Source organism: Pteropus medius, unplaced genomic scaffold (assembly GCF_902729225.1).
Source record: "Pteropus medius unplaced genomic scaffold, Ma_sr-lr_union100, whole genome shotgun sequence".
NCBI lineage: Eukaryota > Metazoa > Chordata > Mammalia > Chiroptera > Pteropodidae > Pteropus > Pteropus medius.
In genome coordinates, this window is record NW_024350924.1 from 4,016,429 (window position 1) to 4,035,813 (window position 19,385).

At 40.1% G+C, this 19,385-nt stretch overlaps 1 protein-coding gene across 1 annotated transcript in view; it reads left to right on the forward strand.

The window, feature by feature from the left end:
- Positions 1 to 12,267, forward strand: part of RAP1A (RAP1A, member of RAS oncogene family) — a 60,936-nt gene extending 48,669 nt beyond the window's left edge. Inside the window, exons 4-8 of the mRNA XM_039841190.1 lie at positions 1,197 to 1,253; positions 2,275 to 2,415; positions 3,984 to 4,127; positions 8,751 to 8,866; positions 11,573 to 12,267. Coding sequence (XP_039697124.1) covers positions 1,197 to 1,253; positions 2,275 to 2,415; positions 3,984 to 4,127; positions 8,751 to 8,837 — 429 coding nt within the window. The 3' untranslated portion in view covers positions 8,838 to 8,866; positions 11,573 to 12,267. The remainder of the gene's footprint in view (positions 1 to 1,196; positions 1,254 to 2,274; positions 2,416 to 3,983; positions 4,128 to 8,750; positions 8,867 to 11,572) is intronic.
- The last annotated feature ends 7,118 nt before the right edge of the window (positions 12,268 to 19,385 follow it).

Here is a 19,385-nt window from a genome sequence, read left to right on the forward strand (position 1 = left end):
CGTTTTTATGATTTTATTTCCCAAACCTGTTATAGTCGTGGAAGGGTGGGGAAGGACAGTGTTTTAAGAAAGACTAGTAGCCAACAATATACCAAAAAACAAAACAAAACAAAACAAAAGCAAGAAGAAGAAGAAACAGCAGAAGAAAGAAAAGAAATTAAGCTCATCAAGCCACAGTGGCAGAGCAGTTTTGTTATCTGCCAGTTGGATACAAAATCATGCTGTAGGAACAGTGAGAAACTACAGACTTACTTCATTTTTCATTGAACATGCCCATTTACAAATCGGGCATGTTCATTCATTTTACATTAGTCCCATGTAAATGGTAGAACAGTGAATTTGTGGCCGCCAGTAATTTTCCTCATCAATCCCAGATCTGACACAGAAGAAGAATTTAAAATAGTCCTTAGGTTAATTTTAGAAGACAGTGTTGCATTACTGAAATTTCTCCCAAATAAGTTGCTGGTTAAAGCTTTAACTATAAGCAGAGATATATACCTAGAATGCTGAAGATCGAATACTTTCTTAATCCCTTCTTTATTAAAAATTTTTTGCATTTTGATAGTTGCTACTTCCTTTAGGCCAGGCTTCTTTTATAAAACACTGGGAAAATAGAATTCAGTGTATAAAATTTCACCATATGCACACGGCTTTTCCAAACAAGTTGAAGAAGTCTCAAGGACTATATGAGTTCACTGTTATTTATTTTAGCACTTCTGTGTTCCTTTTATCTCTTAAAATTTTCTCGTGTGTTAAATTTAAGGTGCAACATTTCAGTAAAACTTGTAACAACTTGAACATGATAAGTTGGCAAAATTTTCTTTACCTCAAAACCTCGTCTACATTTTGAGCTGTTTAATATGTTTTTGCTTTGTTTTCTTTGTATACCTGTTGTAGTTTTTCTTAAGTCACAGAGTATGACCATTTGCCTTCTAACAATAACAAGTCATTACTTAAAAGTTTTCAGTGGTCAGAAAATATCTAAACTCAGTATTAACAGCCATGGCTTCTATAATATTTTTAGAATGTTCCTGATTCTTAATTATTTAAATTAAGTACTAAGTTAAGTCTTGACCAATACAGCAAACTGAAGAAAAGCTTTATAGTTGTTAATAGATACTTTGAGTAAAGAGGTGGGAGGAAAACAGACTGACGTTTTGATGTTGTTTTTTCTCGCCCCGCCCCAACCCCAACAGCAAGTTGAAGTAGATTGCCAACAGTGTATGCTCGAAATCCTGGACACAGCGGGAACAGTAAGGATGTTTTCTCTCTTTTTTTGGTAGATTTGAATTTGTGAATAGGTTTTGTTATCTGAATAATTCCTCTACGTAAAAGTAACTATTCTGTTTAGGAATAAATTCTCTAAATGTAGGGCTTATTAAATTTTTTATGTGCACGAAACCATCTATGATATACTTAATGCCCACACATCACTATTAAATTCTATGTTGAGTTCACCTATGTGTTGGGTTTCTTCTTGTGTTTAGGTAAGGATGATGCTACTCCTGCTTACCCCAATAGTTGTAATAGAACCTTGATCTCGTCTTCAAGCATCCTACTCTCCATTCAGCGCCTCTTATTTTTCCAGCTCACTTCCTTTCATAGCCATCAACTTCCCTGCAGTCAGTTTATCCTAATATCTTTAATTATCCTTCATATCCTCAACCCCCTCTTCACACAGCTTTAAGTCCATGGTCTGTCATTTTTAATCAATCCCCTGCATATATCCTCAACTCCCATGACTTTTCGGCAACTTTTGACTCAGTTGATCACTATCTTCTGTAAAATTTTATTCATCCGGCTTCCCGAAAGGCTTGGTTTTCTGCCTGTGTCATTGGTTGTGCCTAAGTCTTCTTTCCAGATTCGTCTTCATCTCTCCGGCCTCTTACTGTTGGAGAGCCTCAAAGAGTCCATACTTGGACTTCTCTTTTCTAACAGCACTACCTTGGAGGCCATCTTTAGTAGCATCAAAATAATTTACTTAGAATCTGTATATAAAAAGGAATTTAAAGTTTCCAAAATCACATAAAAGCAAATTAAGATGGTTAAGATTTCCCTCCTGATTCCAGTTTATTGTTATCGTTGCGAGTCACATAAGTAGGCAACAGGAACATTCATCTCAGAGTTTCTAGAAACCACGGATCATGTCTTGTGTTCATTGTCATGATAGCATGTAATAAAAAATTCAGTAGCTCACTTGTGATTATTCTCATTTAAGTTATTCCAATATATGTTCAAGAAATCATGTTTATAATTGCGTATTTTTTATTATAGGAGCAATTTACAGCGATGAGGGATTTGTATATGAAGAATGGCCAAGGGTTTGCACTAGTATATTCTATTACAGCTCAGTCCACATTTAATGACTTACAGGACCTGAGGGAACAGATTTTACGGGTTAAAGACACAGAAGATGTAAGTATTTTTCTCTCTATAAGATATACTGCCGTCTTTCTATGGCCAAATAAAAAGTGTCTTTTTTCTCTGTCAGTAGAGTATTTGGAGGGTATCTACCACATGCCTAAAAGAGCTCCTGTGACCAAAAAAAATTTTTAACTTTCTAAATTTACCTACAGATTACATGCTGAGATGGTTAGGAGGACATGTATGATAAAGCGTTCGTTGTATCTATGGGTAATAAGTGTAGCAGAGGAAGAGGAGTCAGAATTCTTGGTAGAAGAAGTGGACTCAAGTCAAACGTTGAGAGGTGGTAGTTATGTCAGAAACGGTGTTCAGAGAACGTTATTAAGAACCATATGATTTGCTCATATTTCTAAAGTGCTACTGGTATAGTTTTTACTTACAGGTTTTTAAAATTATTTTAAAGATTTTAATCGGGTTTTTATATTTTTTAATTTTATTTTTGTTTCAGAATTTTTGTCTTATTTGATGACTAACGTCATTGTTGTTTTTGTACTTTTTCGCAAAGATGAATTATATATTTTACATGTTCACCCCAGTTTTGAGCTAAAGAGTTTCTTTTCAGTTATATAAATTAAGATATAAAATTTCATTTGTACCTTTCTGTTTTTGTGTGTTCTCTCTCATTATTAATGGGAACATAGGCACCTGCTCAGGACCTTATCTTTGGGTAGTATTGTAGGCGGGGAGGGCTTTATGCCATATGACTCATGACCAACGGTAACCTAATGAATAGTTCTCTTCCTTCCCATGACTAATTTATCTAAGAGAGTTCTGTTTTCATAGGCAATTACATGCAAATCACTGAACTCTGGTAATGTTAATCTCTTTATCCCGCATAATAAACTAAAAAAGGTGGAGTTGTAGGTGTCTAGTGTGTTTCATCTAACACATGACAATTGCCTATTTTAGGTATCCACCATGTCCTTTAAATCCTTTCTTTTGTATAGTGTCCATCACCTCACAAATGACTTTGCTTTCTAGATACCTTTGAACTAAGAACATTGTACAGTTTGTTAGCAACCCATTTTATTGGAAGTAGGGTTTTGTGGATGGACATAGCCAAGCATTTCTGTTATGGAAAATATGGGAAGACATAAAGCTGCCTTGTGGCTTTATTTCCTCCTCACAGCTAGATGTCAAATGTAGAAGTCGAGCCTATTCCCATGTTGGTCTTACCATGTAGGCCTTTTAACTTTTGGCATTCGTTGGACCCATGAAATGAAGCACTTAACCCACAGTTAGGCCATTCTTATCTGTGCTGCAGGAGATTCCTTCTCCTTCAGATTTTTCTACTTGTAATTCAGTTATTAATAGTAGCTCACATGAGAATTTTGGGATTATATTCTTAAAATAATTTAGCAGATCAGCATGGTAGGATCTCTTCCATGTTTTTTCTGTCTCTTCCCTCTTATCCACTTTCTTCCCCTCAGCACACATACAGCCCTTTTTTAAGTATTTGGCGAAGCTTATAGTCTTCAATACATTTTTCAATTGGTGGCAGTTAGTTGCTAAGTAACAAGTATGTTATTACTCATTTTATGTGTTTTCCTTCCCCACAGGTTCCGATGATTTTGGTTGGCAATAAATGTGACCTGGAAGATGAGCGAGTAGTTGGCAAAGAACAGGGTCAGAATTTAGCAAGACAGTGGTGTAACTGTGCCTTTTTAGAATCTTCTGCAAAGTCAAAGATCAACGTTAATGAGGTAACCTACAGCTGCTAGGCAGCACAGACAAGCACCTTTTTAGTTTTTTTCTTTTAACAGCCAAAAAACTAAGAAAAAAATTTATTCTTTTAAACAGTCTCAATTCTATGAATTTATAGGAAGCACTAAGTAACTCTTAGAAACTATAATCCTTTGCTTGCATAAAATTACTTCGATGACACTTACTAGTGAGGACACTTATATTTACTTTATTGGCAAAGAGGGGAGTTTAAGTTAGAGACTATGTTTAAAGTCCTGCCAAGCTTCTAAATGATATGCCAGAAAGCAATGTATGAAAATTGTCATATCACTCTTGTATTGTAACAATTACCTAGGCAAATATGTATAAATAGGTTGTAAAATCAAGTAGGAAAATACAAAAATCAAAGTAGTTGTTATGATGAACTTATGTTTCTGTTATACAGAAAGATATTACCTCATGGACATCATAGAATTTGGCGTTGTGAGTCCTGCTTCCCTTTAGTGCGTGACTTAAAGGGAGGAATCTGAGTGTGGACATGGAACTGTAATTCACATTCACTTGGTCTTTTAGGCCTGTTACAGCAGGTGCACAAGGCTTTTTTCGTCCATGACTTAAGTACTCCACTATCTCGAGAACATAGCTGTGGACAGGAATGCTTAACAAGCAAGCTGCCTGCCTGGGTGTGAAGGGCCAGAGTTCACTGGATTCCTAAAAGATTAGTGAACTCCCCAACTGCCACCACCAACCAAGCAAAACCTTGAGGTTTCCTTTGTTTTTGCTGATTTTAAAATAAGGTTTGTTTTTTTTTTAAACCAGAGCAGGCTTCTTTTCTTTTTCCAATAGTGCAAAAGCTGCACTTGCTGGTGTGCTTGCCATTTGTAGCATCCTAGGTAACCAATCAGAATTCAGCTCACTTAAAACACAGATGAGAGCTAAGAGTAGATTAGGTTATCAGAGTCCTGTGTTTTTGCTTGCTGTTCCTCTCTGGCCTTTGGTTTTATAAGTCATTTTTACTTGACTTATGGTTATAGACTATTGCCTGATTTTTGAAATGACCAAATTACTTTAACAATCTGGCAGGGGGGAAAAAGTGAACTTGCTGCAAATCCTGTTTTACAAGTAAGAATATCAAAGCTTGCTTTTTTAGGTAAAACAATTTTCATAATTTTTACATACATAAAAATAAGATGTTTGTAAATTTGATTTATTCAGCAAATATTTATTGCATGCCTATGTGTCTGTCATTGTATTAGGCACAGGGTAATAGTCATCCAGGCACACACTGTTCTTGCCCTGAAGAAGTTTGCATCCCAGTGGGGAACAAATCCTAGTGAGATCTTCAACAGCAATTATTTCTTAGTCGCTGCCAAGTCAATAAAAGGAAAAATGATATGCTTCCAGCTTCAACTTTCTTTGTGGTGGAATTACAGTTTTATAGATGTTATTTTGAAAAATGTGGCTGATCATAAAATTTTAATTTTTAGTATAGCCTTCCAGAAAAGAAAAAAAGAAAGATAACTTTGAAATAAAACGTTAGGATTGATGGATGAGCTTGGCTAGGAGAACAGTAATGCAAGTTACTACCTGTAGGATGATTGGCCTTAGGGATCTGGTTCTTTGCTGTCCCTGTCACCTTCACTGGTACCACTCACCAAGTAAGTTAATGGGGCTTAGCTGGGGCGGAGTTGGGCCAGGGTCCAGTGAGCACAGTTACTTACCATTTAAGCCTGACGTATCTGTGGGAGCTTACATACTACCAAACCCCTCTCTGCATCGAGGTTGCAAATGCGGCAGAGCTACCTTTCTTACAGCAGTTGTTAAAGTCAGTCCTTGACATGAGAGTTTATAAAACAAAAATAGGAAAACAAAACAAAATGAAATGCATTAGCTATTTAAGAATCTGTACTCTCTTAGAAAACATTACAAACTTCATGCTGGAAATTCTTGAGAGAGTAATATTTCAAGTTTTTTTTTAATGTTTGTTTATAGCCTGATAATCTAACTATAGAGTTACATTAATAGCTAATATTTCCTCTGACAGCTAAAGCCTTGTAAACAACTGTGTGATTTCTGAATGCCTAAAGACAGAGGGATCATACTTTCACAAGAGTCAACTCTTGGACTCAAATTTAAAATTATATATGGACATACTGCTTGACTAAATGCTCTCTAATTTTCTATATATCTATATTTATCTCTATATATTTTTAAAACTCTTACCCACACCATTTTTGCTATGTTCTGAAAGTAATACATAGCTATACCAGAATGAATCACCATCAGTCTTAATCAAGAATTGTTCTTTGCTAGGAATAATCATTGGAATCAAGACGTCCTAGTTGAGGAATGGCAGAAGGATTAAGAAACTATTCTGTGTTCTCATTAGATTTTTCTATAGTTCAGAGAAATGAGGAAGAAACTAAGCTGAGGTCCTTTCAACATATGTAACAAATACTATAGCTTGAACTGGCCCTCATCACTAACCAGCTGCTTCTCTGAGGTGGGCAGTGTTTGCCAAAGAAATTAAGGGTAATACTACAAAATCAGTTACCACCTGAAACTGGCTAGCATGAAGAAATGTATGGTTTTGATTTATTTACTGTTTTAGTTTATCCTTTTATTATTTTTCATTTTATAGCTTATACATTGAGGGTAGGGAACTAATGAGCTTGTTTGTGGCTTATGCATATTAAGTTCTTGAAGGGCTTCAGAGTTATAAAACAATTTGGATTTCAGAGTTGTGAAACAAACTACCATTTTATTCATAAATTCTGTGTTTTCAGCTTTCTTAGAAATAAGGTAATAGAAAATTAATGTAATAGAGAAATAGAAAATGGGAATGGGGAGGAGGAGAGAAGGAGCAGAAAGAAAATATAAATAAATCACTTTTATGGGTTTGGAATATTAATTTTAGGACCATTTAAAAACATAAATAGAAGTTTTATCCGAGTCCATCTTAAAATATAGAGCAATCCATTTTTAAATATTTTATTTTGAAAACTTACTGAAAAGATGTAAAAACAATAAATTTCTATTTACCCATCATCTACATTCATCAGTCATTACCATTTTGTCACATATATGTATATCACACTATATTACTTCTAAATATGTTAGTGTATATACCTGTATATCAAGAACATTCTCTTACACAACCACAACACAATTATTGAAATCGAGAAAATTGATAGTGACACCGTCCATGTTCGGTGCATGTTCAGTTTGGCCATTCGTCCCAGTAATGCCCCTAAAAACTAAAACATTTTGATAGACTTCTACAAAGCACTGTTATTACAGATGAATAATAGTAAGGAGCTTCTGTCATAATTTGTTTCTATTCCAGATCATTAGTAAATGAGCGTTCGCATTCCATAGCAAAGAACCAAATTCAGCTGATGTACTTCATATTCCAACGCTATGGCATACTTAGCTCTGTGAAACACGTGGACATATCAGAATTAAAGTAATCCATTTCTGTGAAATAAGTAGTATTGTATTTTTACCTTTGATACCTTGCATTTTTTAATCCAAAGTGAATCCAAAAGATTTATCGACGTATTATTTGTCACTTTAAATCAAGGGTCACAGACCTTATCTGTTTTTCACTTTAACCAAAATTAACATCACCAAAAAGGGACAAGCAAAAATCATGTGCTGAGTGGAATCTCTTTTGTCCTATTCTTGCCAAAAATGTGTAACACGAATGTAATCCTGTGGAAACATCAGATAATCCACATCGAGGGAAATTCTATAAAGTTACTAGCCATTATTTTTCAGAAATGACAATGTCATGAAAGGCAAAGGCCAAAGTACTCTTCCAGATTTTAGAAGATTAAAGTGACAGGAAATTAAATGCAATATGTGATCTTGGATGCACTCTTTCGGGGGGTGGGGACAGGAATTACTATAAAGGACATTTATTGGGATAACCAACAATATTGGAATTTGCACTGTAGATGGAGCAGAGTAATGTATCAGTGGTGAAATGTCTTGAATGCGATAACTGTAATGTGGTTGTGTAAGAGAATGTATGTCCTTGTTCTTAGGAAATATACACACTCAATTATTAAGGGCCCTGTGGTATGCAGACTACTCTCAGACGGTTGAGAAAGCGAAGAGCGGGCGGGGGCGGGGGAAGTGTGTGAGGGTGTGTGTGTAGAGAGGGAGATGAGAAAAAGTACACATGGTAAATAAAATGTTACTAACTGGTGAATCTTGGTAAAGAATATACACAAGGTCTTGGTGCTATCTTGCAACTTTTCTGTAAGTTTGAAGTTTTTTTTAAATAGAATAAATGTGAATATTCCAGTTGAGCGTTAACTGTTCTCTTAATAATTAGGTGTTGACATGTCTAAGAGTCCATGAAGGATATAACTTCACTACCTTATTTTGCACTAATTCTTTTTCTTAATTTGATATTAATATCTAAGAGCAAGTGTATTTCCCTCGGTGTCAACAGGTTAGTCCTGCTTTACCCTGACTGAGAGTCTGCTGGGGCTTCTGAGAAACCTGCCTTTAAAATGAAGCAGCAAAATACAGATCCAAGAGCAGAATATTTAACAGAACCTACCTAAGATTGTTTCATGAAATAAGGCCTCAAATGTTGGTTGAATAAATTCTTCTTTCTTGTTCTTATTTAGATATTTTATGACCTGGTCAGACAGATAAATAGAAAAACACCAGTGGAAAAGAAGAAGCCTAAAAAGAAGTCATGTCTGCTGCTTTAGACCTGCAGTAAGCAGCAGCTCTGAGCCAGGTAAGATGCTAAAAACAGAATGCATGCCTTTTTGTCCTCTTACTTTATTTTCGGCTTTCCCCAACCGTAACCACTTCCCTTTTCACCCATGAGGGTATTTCCAGGCTCCTATTACTTGTAAATGCGATATATGACTTGTGGGTATGTTCATCTGTTGGGTAATTTTTCTGTCTCCCCTTGAGATCGTAAGCTGTCTGAGGCAAGGACCACGTCTGTTTTGCTCACCACTGTGTCCCCAGTGCCTGGTACAGAATCGGTACTCAGAAAATAGTCACTACTAATGAATAGAACGCCTTCCAAGGTCACTCTCAAATTCATGTTGAATTGAAGAGGAACAGTGGTTCTTCTGAAACAAAAGGCTTAAGTGCACATTTGATGAATTATTTCAGTGGACACACCCATATGTGTCAGTAGTAGTCTTTGCTCCCCAGATGGCAGCCCCCCCACCCCCACCCCCAGTTCCTAACTACATGGATTAATGTTACCTCTCTTTGAACTTAACATAAACAAAAACATGTAATGTATTAAGTCTGGCTTCTTTTACTCAAAAATGTGTGTTTTTGAGAATTATCCTTGTTGCGTGTAGCAGTAGTTCATTTTCAGTGTGTGACTATACTAGCAACATATTTATATATTCTGCTATTGCTGTACATTTGGGTTCATTTCGGGAACTAGTCTGGGCAGTTCTGCTGTGCACGTTCTTGCCCAGGTCTCCGTGCACGTGTGCATGCATTTCTCTTTGGTGTAGATCTACGAACGACCAGGTTGTCCATGTGTGTACGGACAGCCTTAGTCGATACTGCTAAAATGGTTTTCAAAGTATTTGTGCCAGTTTACACATTTATCCGCAGTCTGAGTACCACATCCTGCTCAAATTCGGTATCGTCTGTCCTTTCCACCTGAGCCACTCCGCTGGGTGAATGGTGCTGGCACAGTGTCGTTTCAGTGGTCATTTGCTCTCAGGAGTGGTGGTTTTGTCTGGAGGTTTCTAAGTAGTAGCTGTCTTTAAGTGCTGCTTATTTTTCATTATGTGAACCCTTTGGAAAGACATTAGTGGCAGCATTGAAGCTGCCCCTCAAGTGAGAAACCAGGCCCCATGGGACCATTTGTTTTTCTTTAACTATATATTTATCTTCATCAACTGTATAGACAGTACCATAAAGGGGTATTTTTATGCAGTGGATTTATGATGTATTTGCGAACCTGGTCCCATGAGAGGGAAGTCAGTGTCCCCACGTGAGAGCTGGCTGCACTAACTCTTGCTGCGTCTTGTGGCCTATTGAGGAGATCACCTCTTCCAGAGCACGAACGAACTAGTTTGTGCTTGCTTGGGTGTGTGAATGAATCTCTCCCAAGGGAGACAACTGAGTAGTTATGCTCCTTTTTAAAAGAATGTAGAGAGGGGGAAAGGGCATGGGATTGCCTCTGGGAATTGGATTCAGGAAAGACAGCTTCTGGCCAAATGGTGGCTTTAGGCTTTTAGTGAAATCTCGATTTAATAATTGTACATCATCAGCGCCCTGAAAGTGATTGTTGATACAGTTGCTGGTGTTTGGGTTTGTTCTGGTAAGGGTGCAAAGACAGGGAAAGTGAGGACTGTAGTTCCTGTTCTGAAAAATATTAACTTTACTCTTATAGTTGACTGGCTTATTGATACCATCCATTATCTTAGCTGCTGATCCTCTTCCAAGTCTCAGAAAACGTCCATTAAATTTATGTCTAAAGGAAGAGGTGCCATCTCCTGGCCTATTGTGAAAATTCCCTCTTACACACGCTACAGTGTATTGTGAGTTTGACCTTAGAGGATAGAGATCTTGGCCTAGATCTAGAAGTGAGACTTTCATCCTGGTTACATAAGTTTTTAGGTTCTGATATATAATTCACCTTACAATCTACTTAATAAGTCACCTGAGTTCTCTCTGAACGTTCGATGCTAGGTCACTTAACAGAGTACTTTGCATGCAGAGCATTCTGTTGTAGTTACAGACTTGAAGGGCCATGTTGATCCCACTGGAAAACGGAGATTTGGGGTAAATTTAAACTGCAATTGTAAACGTTGTTAGTAAGAGTATGTGAACCTTGAAGGCAGCTTCCCTAGTCTTAGCTTTTAGGCAAAATTGTATTGAAACATGTTAATCTCTTTCTAATATGTCCCATTTTTAAAAACCTAGGAGAGAAATTCATTTTCAGGAAGTTCTTCCTATAACTTTTCTTTTCCTTTCCTGTTGAGCAATAAGAGTAACTTTGAATCATATGCCCTTGAATGTGGGGATCAGCTCTCTCCAGATCATCTCTTGTCCTAACCTGTGCCGGAAGTGGTGATCCTGATATATGTGCCATCATAAAGTGGCTTGGTAAAAATTTCCCATGGAAAGTTGATGCAGGCAGGTGCCGTTTCCTTAGCAGAAACGAACTCTTCAAATAAGATGATAATGGGATAGAAATAAAATAATCATTATTTTCCTCTTTAAAGACAAGATTGTCAGATATATTGTGAAATACCAATAAAACTACTTTTTAAACGTTTTTAAAGGGAGTTTAAAATAGCCCTATTAACTGGAGCTGTTTAGTGTGATTTAGTTCTCAATCAGCCAAAATCATTGTTTCTTTCTATATTGTTACATCTCCTCCTGTTTACTCTCGTCTTCTAACGTCAAGAAATTAACCATGTATATAATATGTATTTGTGTCCATTCAATGTTCTAGATTACAGGAATGAAGAACTGTTGCCTAAATGGAAAGTGCCAGCATTCCAGACTTCAAAAATAAATCTGAAGAGGCTTCTCCTGTTTTATATATTATGTGAAGAATTTAGATCTTATATTGGTTTGCACAAGTTCCCTGGAGAAAAAATTGCTCAGTGTATATCTCTTGGAAAGTAAGACAATAGTATTTCTCCTTCGCAATAGCAGTTATAACAGATGTGAAAAATAAATATACTTGACTCTAATATGATTATACAAAAGAGCATGGATGCATTTCAAATGTTAGATATTGCTATTATAATCAAATGATTTCATATTGACCTTTTTATCATGATTCCTCCCTGTCAAGCACTAAAAAGTTGAACCATTATACTTTATATCTGTAATGATATAGATTATGGAATTTCCCCTCAAACTCATTGCAGCAGATAACTTTTTTGAGTCATTGACTTCATTTTATATTTAAAAAATTATGAAATATCATTCTGTCATTATATTCTAATTAAAATTGTTTGTGCATAATGCTTTGGAAAAATGGGTCTTTTATAGGAAAAAAACTGGTATAACTGATTTCTATGGCTTTCAAAGCTAAATATATAATATACTAAACCAACTCTAATATTGCTTCTTGTGTTTTACTGTCAGATTAAATTACAGCTTTTATGGATGATTAAATTTTAGTACATTTTCATTTGGTTTGTGTGTTTTTGTTGTTTTTTATAGAGTTAAGGCCTTTCTTTTGTATTGACCACATCGTTTTAAATGCAACAAGTAGCTCCTCTCTGCCTGGGACCTGCAGAACTCGTGGCTTTAAACCCCTAAGTAACTAACTAGTGATGTAGGAACAGACCTCGCACTTTCTGTTCTAGAGATATTTATTCCTCCTCTACAGTAAAATACATCGGACAACATGGAATAGTTTTATATATTCTCTCTTGATCTTAGAGATTGTATCTTCTTGAATAAACTATCCCACCGTGTATTATTTTTATATGTAAAAAGATAAGTTTAATACTGTATCAGGGTTTAACTTTTACTATTGCAAATCTTCCACAGCTTGTAATTTCATCAAGGGAATCCTTTTGCCATGGTTAATTTGTGGGTACAAATCCATCAATGAAATGCTATGTAAAATTTTTCAAATTTGCTTTATAATAGATTGAAGAATCTGAGAAGTGGAAAATCTGAAAGTGAAAAAGCACATAAAGATTGCCCGTTGCTTTTGCTTTGACTATATATGAAATAGCATAGTAGTAATAGTGTGGAAAAAATTGCTAATTTGAATTGTTAGCTGGCTATTTAGTGGTGCTTTTCCTTCCCGGCTTTTTCCATTTTTACAAAAGATGGGGCTTTTAAGTAGGACATGGACCTAGGGTAATATGACTTACCTATTCTCCATAGAGGTCGAGCAGAACAGCTCCTTAGCCAGTTAAGTGCTGGAGAAGGAAAGAAACAAGCTTAGGAAACCCTGTGCCTTGTCCCTGAATGTTGAGGAGGAGACCAGCCCCGGAGAGTCCAAATCACCGCTCAGGGATCCAGATGCTGTCTTGTTGCAGCCAGGTGTGAAGTAGCGTTCATGCCCTACTGAGACTTTCCAGGATGTGGTCAGCCCATCAGTTATGGAATTGAAATTTAAAACTCAGACTACAAATGTAAGTTCTGACCAACTTGAGAAAATGTTAAAAGTTCTGTAAAAAATATTTGGAAATTGTATTCTTTCAAGTTTCTAATAAACTTAGTTATGTAATATTTTACCTTCTACTGATCCACTTATACATATGTCTGGGATTGAGGGGCCAAAAATCTAATAAATGCAATAAATTAAAAAAAAAAAAAAAGTGAAGCATTAGGGCCAGTCTGTCCATGTCACGGCATAAAAGGTCCTCCAAAGTCATTCTTGCTTTAAAACTCACCTCTCAAACATTCCTTTGGACTTAAAATCATAGACAAACATCTCACAAATGAGTAAAAATTTCTAAATATTACCTGTTATATAGATTGCATAGTTATTTGCCAGATTATGTAGACATCATTAAATAAGAACCCCAAGTCCCAGTGTGCTTGACTAGTGGCATAAACTTGGTGTCCTCTATTTTAGAACATGGTAGAGAAAGATGGACGAGTACAGTGTATTCTTTTATCACATCGTGTATAGTTGGGATAAATGCCCGTGACACACAGCAGGATGCAAAGCGGGACCCGCTGAAATCAGGGCTGTAAATTACTGGACGGAAGGGGACGCCGTTAGGCAGGGAGATAGGTGTGTTTTAGTGTTGTCCCTGTGTGAACTACTTAGTCTCGGTTCCAGAGGAGATGGTGCCTGAAAAGAAGATATATTTTTATAGCTGAAAAATCAAAAAGTCCTCAAGAATATTATATGAATCGTGTATGATAAATACCCAAGAACTAACAACATATTAGTATTTGCGGTTATTTAAAGTATAATGGCTTTATTTGTATCAGTACCACATAATTTAGAGGGGGCTTGATGTTACAGTTGGTAGTTCGCTTTTTTCCCACTAAAATGAAGATAAATGGGCACTGCTATGGATACAAGAGGAAAACAAGTGAAACAGATGCCTTAGTGGGTGAGGATGGGACTAGTTCTAGGTAACATCACACACACACGCACACACTCACTCACTCACTCACTCACTCACTCTTTAATGGCTTAGTGCCCCTGAACAATTTAGTTTTAGAAATTAACAGTAAATGCAATCTAACTATAACTTTACCCTCCACCAGGGGGAGCTTCAGTATCAGTTAACATTTCCGTAAGTGAATTACATATTCAAGCCATCTATAAGCACTGCAGGCTTCATAAAGAGGCATAAAGGCCTTCTCTCAAGAGTTTGCAGTCTAATTGGAGAGGGAAGATATATATAAGCAATTTATGAAAGACATGAATAATACTGTAATTTATTGAGCTGCGGCCACAGGGTTGGTTCTCTTAGGAATGTGTGGAGAAATATGGATGTTGACACGTCACTCTCTTCCCCCTACAACTTTGGACTAATCTCTGGCCCCTCGATCTGCCATCAAAACCAGCCACCATTCACTCCTCAGTGAGACAGTGCTGCTTTGCAGGTAAAATGTACTTGGAAAAAGTTAATCCTTGGAAAGATACTGATCTTTATTTCATTACCAACTTTATTCAGACATGTTACTTGATCTGGAGCTGTTTTTCTCCACACATAAACATTCTTTATTTTCTGGACCTGCCCAATTTCAAATTTTGTTCCTCATTGTCTTCATAAGTACACGTATGTTTGTCATTTCACGTGTCCGATTTTTATTTTCACTCAGGACTGAGAGGCAGAAAGAAATAAAGATTACTTTAGTATATTCCTTTGTAAGCAATCATAAAACATGCTCTTATAAATTGTATCTGTGTGGTTAAACTGAAGTGTGAAGACATGGCAGGTGTTGGAGGAGGAAAATACTTGTAAAATAATCTTTTGTTTTATTTGGATCTTGTACTTATTTAAGGTGCTATAAATGTGTGTTAAAATGGCCCCTCTGGACTCGGCTCCAGACTTCAAGGGGCAGAATGAGTGCTTTGGGTGCTTGTCCAGGATCTGGAAAGGGCCCATCTTCAGGGAGGAAAATCAATGTGACCTTTGAGGAAGTCTGACCACCCAGCTTTTAGCATCTTTATTCCACAAAAATGTAAAAAATGCAAGTTTTTAGAAATGTAGTACAGACATTGCATTGAGCATGGAGTTTTCTTACTACAATTTTATCTTGGGTTCGCTGAATGTGCAATCTGCTCATTTAATGCGATGTTTTGCTTAAATATTCTTGTTGAGAACAGCAGGAGACTTTGAACTGGGTGCCTGGTTCTGTTTTCCTGGAAGGCAGCATGGAATCTGTTTTGCAGACATTAACAAGAGCTTTAAAAGGGAACTGGGGGTGCGCATTGCACGATCTCCGGCTTGTCAAAGCCCCCTATAGTTCTGGGCCCGAGGTGTGACATACATTTCCTGCTAATTGCTTCTCAAGAAGCATGGGCTTGACTGTTCCTCTTGAGGAAAATAAACCTTAATAAACTTTCCCATTTTAAGCAGTGATGTGACTCTTATTTTGAGCCTTTTAAGTTTAGCCGTGTAAAAATTCTTGTAGGGCCTACAGTGCAGAGCAAGGCATGATCATTGTGGGCCAATCAGCAAGTATCTGTTGTGCTTCTACCGTATGCCAGGTGCTGGTCTGCATTTTGGGGATACAGCGGCAAATACCAATAATTCTTCCCTTGTGGACGTGTGTGTGCGCGCGTGCGTGCGTGTGAGTGATGAGTGCTTTGGGGAACAGTTGAGCTGTGTAAAAGGGCAGGAGTGCTGAGCACAGGGAATCTGGTAGTGAGTTGAAGGTTTAGGTCTCGCTAAAGTTGCTATTTACGTCAATATGTGGAATATGCAGCCCCTACAACTGGGGGGTGGGGAAGAATGGCTTTCCGCGCAGTGGGACGGGTCTGCAAACGCCATAAGGTGGACGTCTACCTGGCATGCTGGGGGACTGGCAAGGAGGCCAGTGTGGCCGGACGGAGCAGGATGAGCAGCGGGGAGAGAGTAGTAGGGTTTCGGTGGAGTTGGGTAGGGAGTGAATTTCCTTCGACATTTTCTGAGTGAGATCCATGGAAAGGATTTCAGAAAAGGATCTAACGTGATCTGACCCAACGTACCATCAGGCATACTCTGCCTGTTGAGAACAGCCTGTGGAGGGGTGAAGATGGCAGGAGACTGAGTATGAGTCAGAAGCAGAGGAAGCGGTCTGGACAGAAGATGATACTTATTGTTTAAGAACATGAGCTGAATAGGATTACTAGGGTTGAGTATGGATGGACTAGAGGTCCAGGAACTCCATCATGGGCTTGGGGGTAAAGAGGAATTGGCAAAGAACATGAAGGTCACTGACAAACCCTGACGGGCTGTCAGCAGAGCAGTGGGCAGTGTCTTCAGTAGGCGGAAGAGGAAATGGGAGGAAAGACCTTGGAGACGCAGCATGCACTACCCTATTTAGTGGGTGAAGCGATGCGTGTTTGTGTGCTCATGGAAATGATCCACTGAGGAAAACTAGACAGAATGGATGGAATCTGGAATCTAGTATCCAAGTCAAGAAGCTGACCCAGGTAGGAGGAACAAGGGCAGGCCTGGTGGCAGAATGGAAGACAGTAGGTGGGTATAGAGACTGGTCGGTCACAAAGAACCAATAAAAAGTACCATAAAGAAGATGTAAGCAAAGTAGTGTCGTAGCGGTCATCCAGGCGCGGCTTGGAGAGGGCAGGAGGGGGGAAACGTCAGCACTGACCGGGATGGAATTACAGCACCACGTTACTCCCCTTGGACGCTAGTGGCCTTCCCGGGCTTCATTCCTCACTTCATTTCCCCCCTGTCTCTAGTGGAGGTGATGTCTGAGGTGTATGGTGATCGTCCCCAAATGAAAGCTCTGTTGAGACGAGAACCAGCATTGGTACTTTGGCACTCAGAGATGTTACAGGGGATCGAAGAGGAAAATCGCTTTTCTCTCTCTCTATTCCTCTGCCTCACCTGACGTGATTCTGCTCCTCAGAGTTTTTGGCACTTGCTGGCCACACAGTAAATATTAGTCCCCACCCTCACCTCCCAAGGTTTCCTCTCTTCACTGATACGTCACAGCATGGGACAGCCGCCCCTCCGGCCCTCCAGCCCTTCCTGGGGGATCCCCCATGTTGACTGAGAAGACTGGTAACAGGGTCTTTTCTGTAATGCACCCCTATTGGGTAGGTGCCGGCTTTCCCAGCACGATCCCATCGTTCAGGCCTTCCCTCGTGGGTGGGAGGAGAGGCACACACCAGACGCCCGCAGCCCCTGTCCACCCTGCCTTTCCCATCACTCAGATGGGTTGAGGACTTTGAAGGAGCCACCAGGGTTAAGGGGGATGCTAAGCATGCAGTTTCCCAGTTGGGAAGGTGGGACTTGGAACTGGGACTAGGCGTTGGGCACTGCCTGCCTTTCCCGGGAGCCTATACATGTAATGGAAAAGTTTAAAGAAGTTTTTCTACCCCTACACTCCCAGCAGGGCCCGGAAGCCATGGCCAGAAGCGCTGGAATTCTCGCTGATACAGAGCCTGACCCTTTTTCTGGGATATAAACTGACTTATCTGAACAGATGCTTGGAACCTCGGGTCAGGGGCTCTAACACCTGTTTATGTCAGTCTGGCCCGGTGCTCCCTATGGTGAGGAGCAGACTCCCAAGGCCAGTCGTGTGGTGTGGCAGTTTGGGTACTTGGAGGCTGTCCGGGACAAAATGACCGGCTTTGGCACCTCTGTCCAGGGGGCCGAGTCTCTGCAACTATTTTAGTTGCTGTACTTAACCCCATTCGGAAGAACCTCTGCTTTGTTTTTGTTTTGGATTTTGTTTTGTTGGTTTTGGGGGGCTTAAAAAAATTTATGCCCAACTCCCTCCCTTTCCCACCACTTATACGCTAATGACCATACGCCTGCTGCCTTGCTGGCACCTCAGTCCCTGGGAGACAATGCTTGGAGTGTGGCCAGTAGCAGGGCTGGAGGTAGGGAAGGCGCTTGAACACCCAACTCTCACTTCCTTCCCTGTTGCCCCGCCCCGCCCTGCCCCTCCACAATCACAATGCGGGAAGGAGAATCTGGCAGACTCAGTGTCCCCAGCAGGGGTGGGGACCCCTGGCACAGCAGATTGAATAAGCCGCCTAGGGTAGAGTAAGTCTGGGGCCAGATGCTGTTGCCAAAATGGACGAGATGAGTCAGGTCAGGAAGACCCTTGCAGAGGGAGTGAGCAGAACGGGAAAAAACATGGAGGCTGGGGCGAAAGCAATGTCTTCCCGGATGGAGCCTGGGACCCACGTGGGGCTGAGCAGGCAGGGGAGAAGTGGGTGCCATCATCTGGAGGGCCTGAGCTCTGAGCAGCCCAGCGACAGTGCCCCAGGAACAGGGAGCTGGGTGGGAGGGATGAGGACCAAAGCTCTCTAGGCAGCCTTGGCCTACGAAGCTAGACAGAGAAGCCCAAGCGACAGGCCAGGGGCAGAGGGGACTGCACAACAGTTTGGAGAGGGGGGTTAGGGACAGAGTTTGCTCTCTCGAAAGTGACTTTGGCCACAGCTCTGCTCTCCTGGGGAGTGGGCTGAGGTGTGGAGTGAACATGGGCCTGGGAGGCAGCCGAGGAGGCCTTGGCTGCTGGTCTTACCCAAAGCAGGAGCCAGGCTCAGCCGAGGACTCCCTCGGCTGGAGGTCACACTGAGTGCCCTGTGCCCAGAGCAGCAGATACAGAACTGAGAGGTGACCAGTTACTCCCTGGGGGCACTCAGTCCAGAGGGGAAGATCAGCATGCTCAAGAGCAACAAAGTCCTGCGGTTGGGTACAGGCACTCTAAGGCCCCCGGGGAGGGCTTCCCAGAGATGCCCTTTAAACTGCAGATCAAAAGGTAAGTACCAGTCAGCCAGTCCCGAGGCGGTGGGGGAGCTGGAGTCTTCAGGAAGCAGTAGATGCAGAGACTTACAGGCATAAAAAACCCCAGGCTTACAAAGTGGAGGGTCGAGTGGAGGGCGCGAAGTGCCCATTAGTGTCTTAAGTGGGCAGAGCTGGGCCTCCAGGCAGCTGGGGATGACTGGGGAAGGTTGGCTGAGTGGAGAAGTCACAGGATCTCTAAGACATTTCTCCCTTCACCTCCTGTGCTCCCAAAGACCCCAGCCAGCACTTCCCTGCAGCTGCAGGCTCCGGCCTCAGTCAGGGCTGAGAGAGAAGCACAGGAGGAAAGGGAAAAGCAGCCACAGGGAGTAACGTGTGCAGAGCGGGAGACAAAACCTG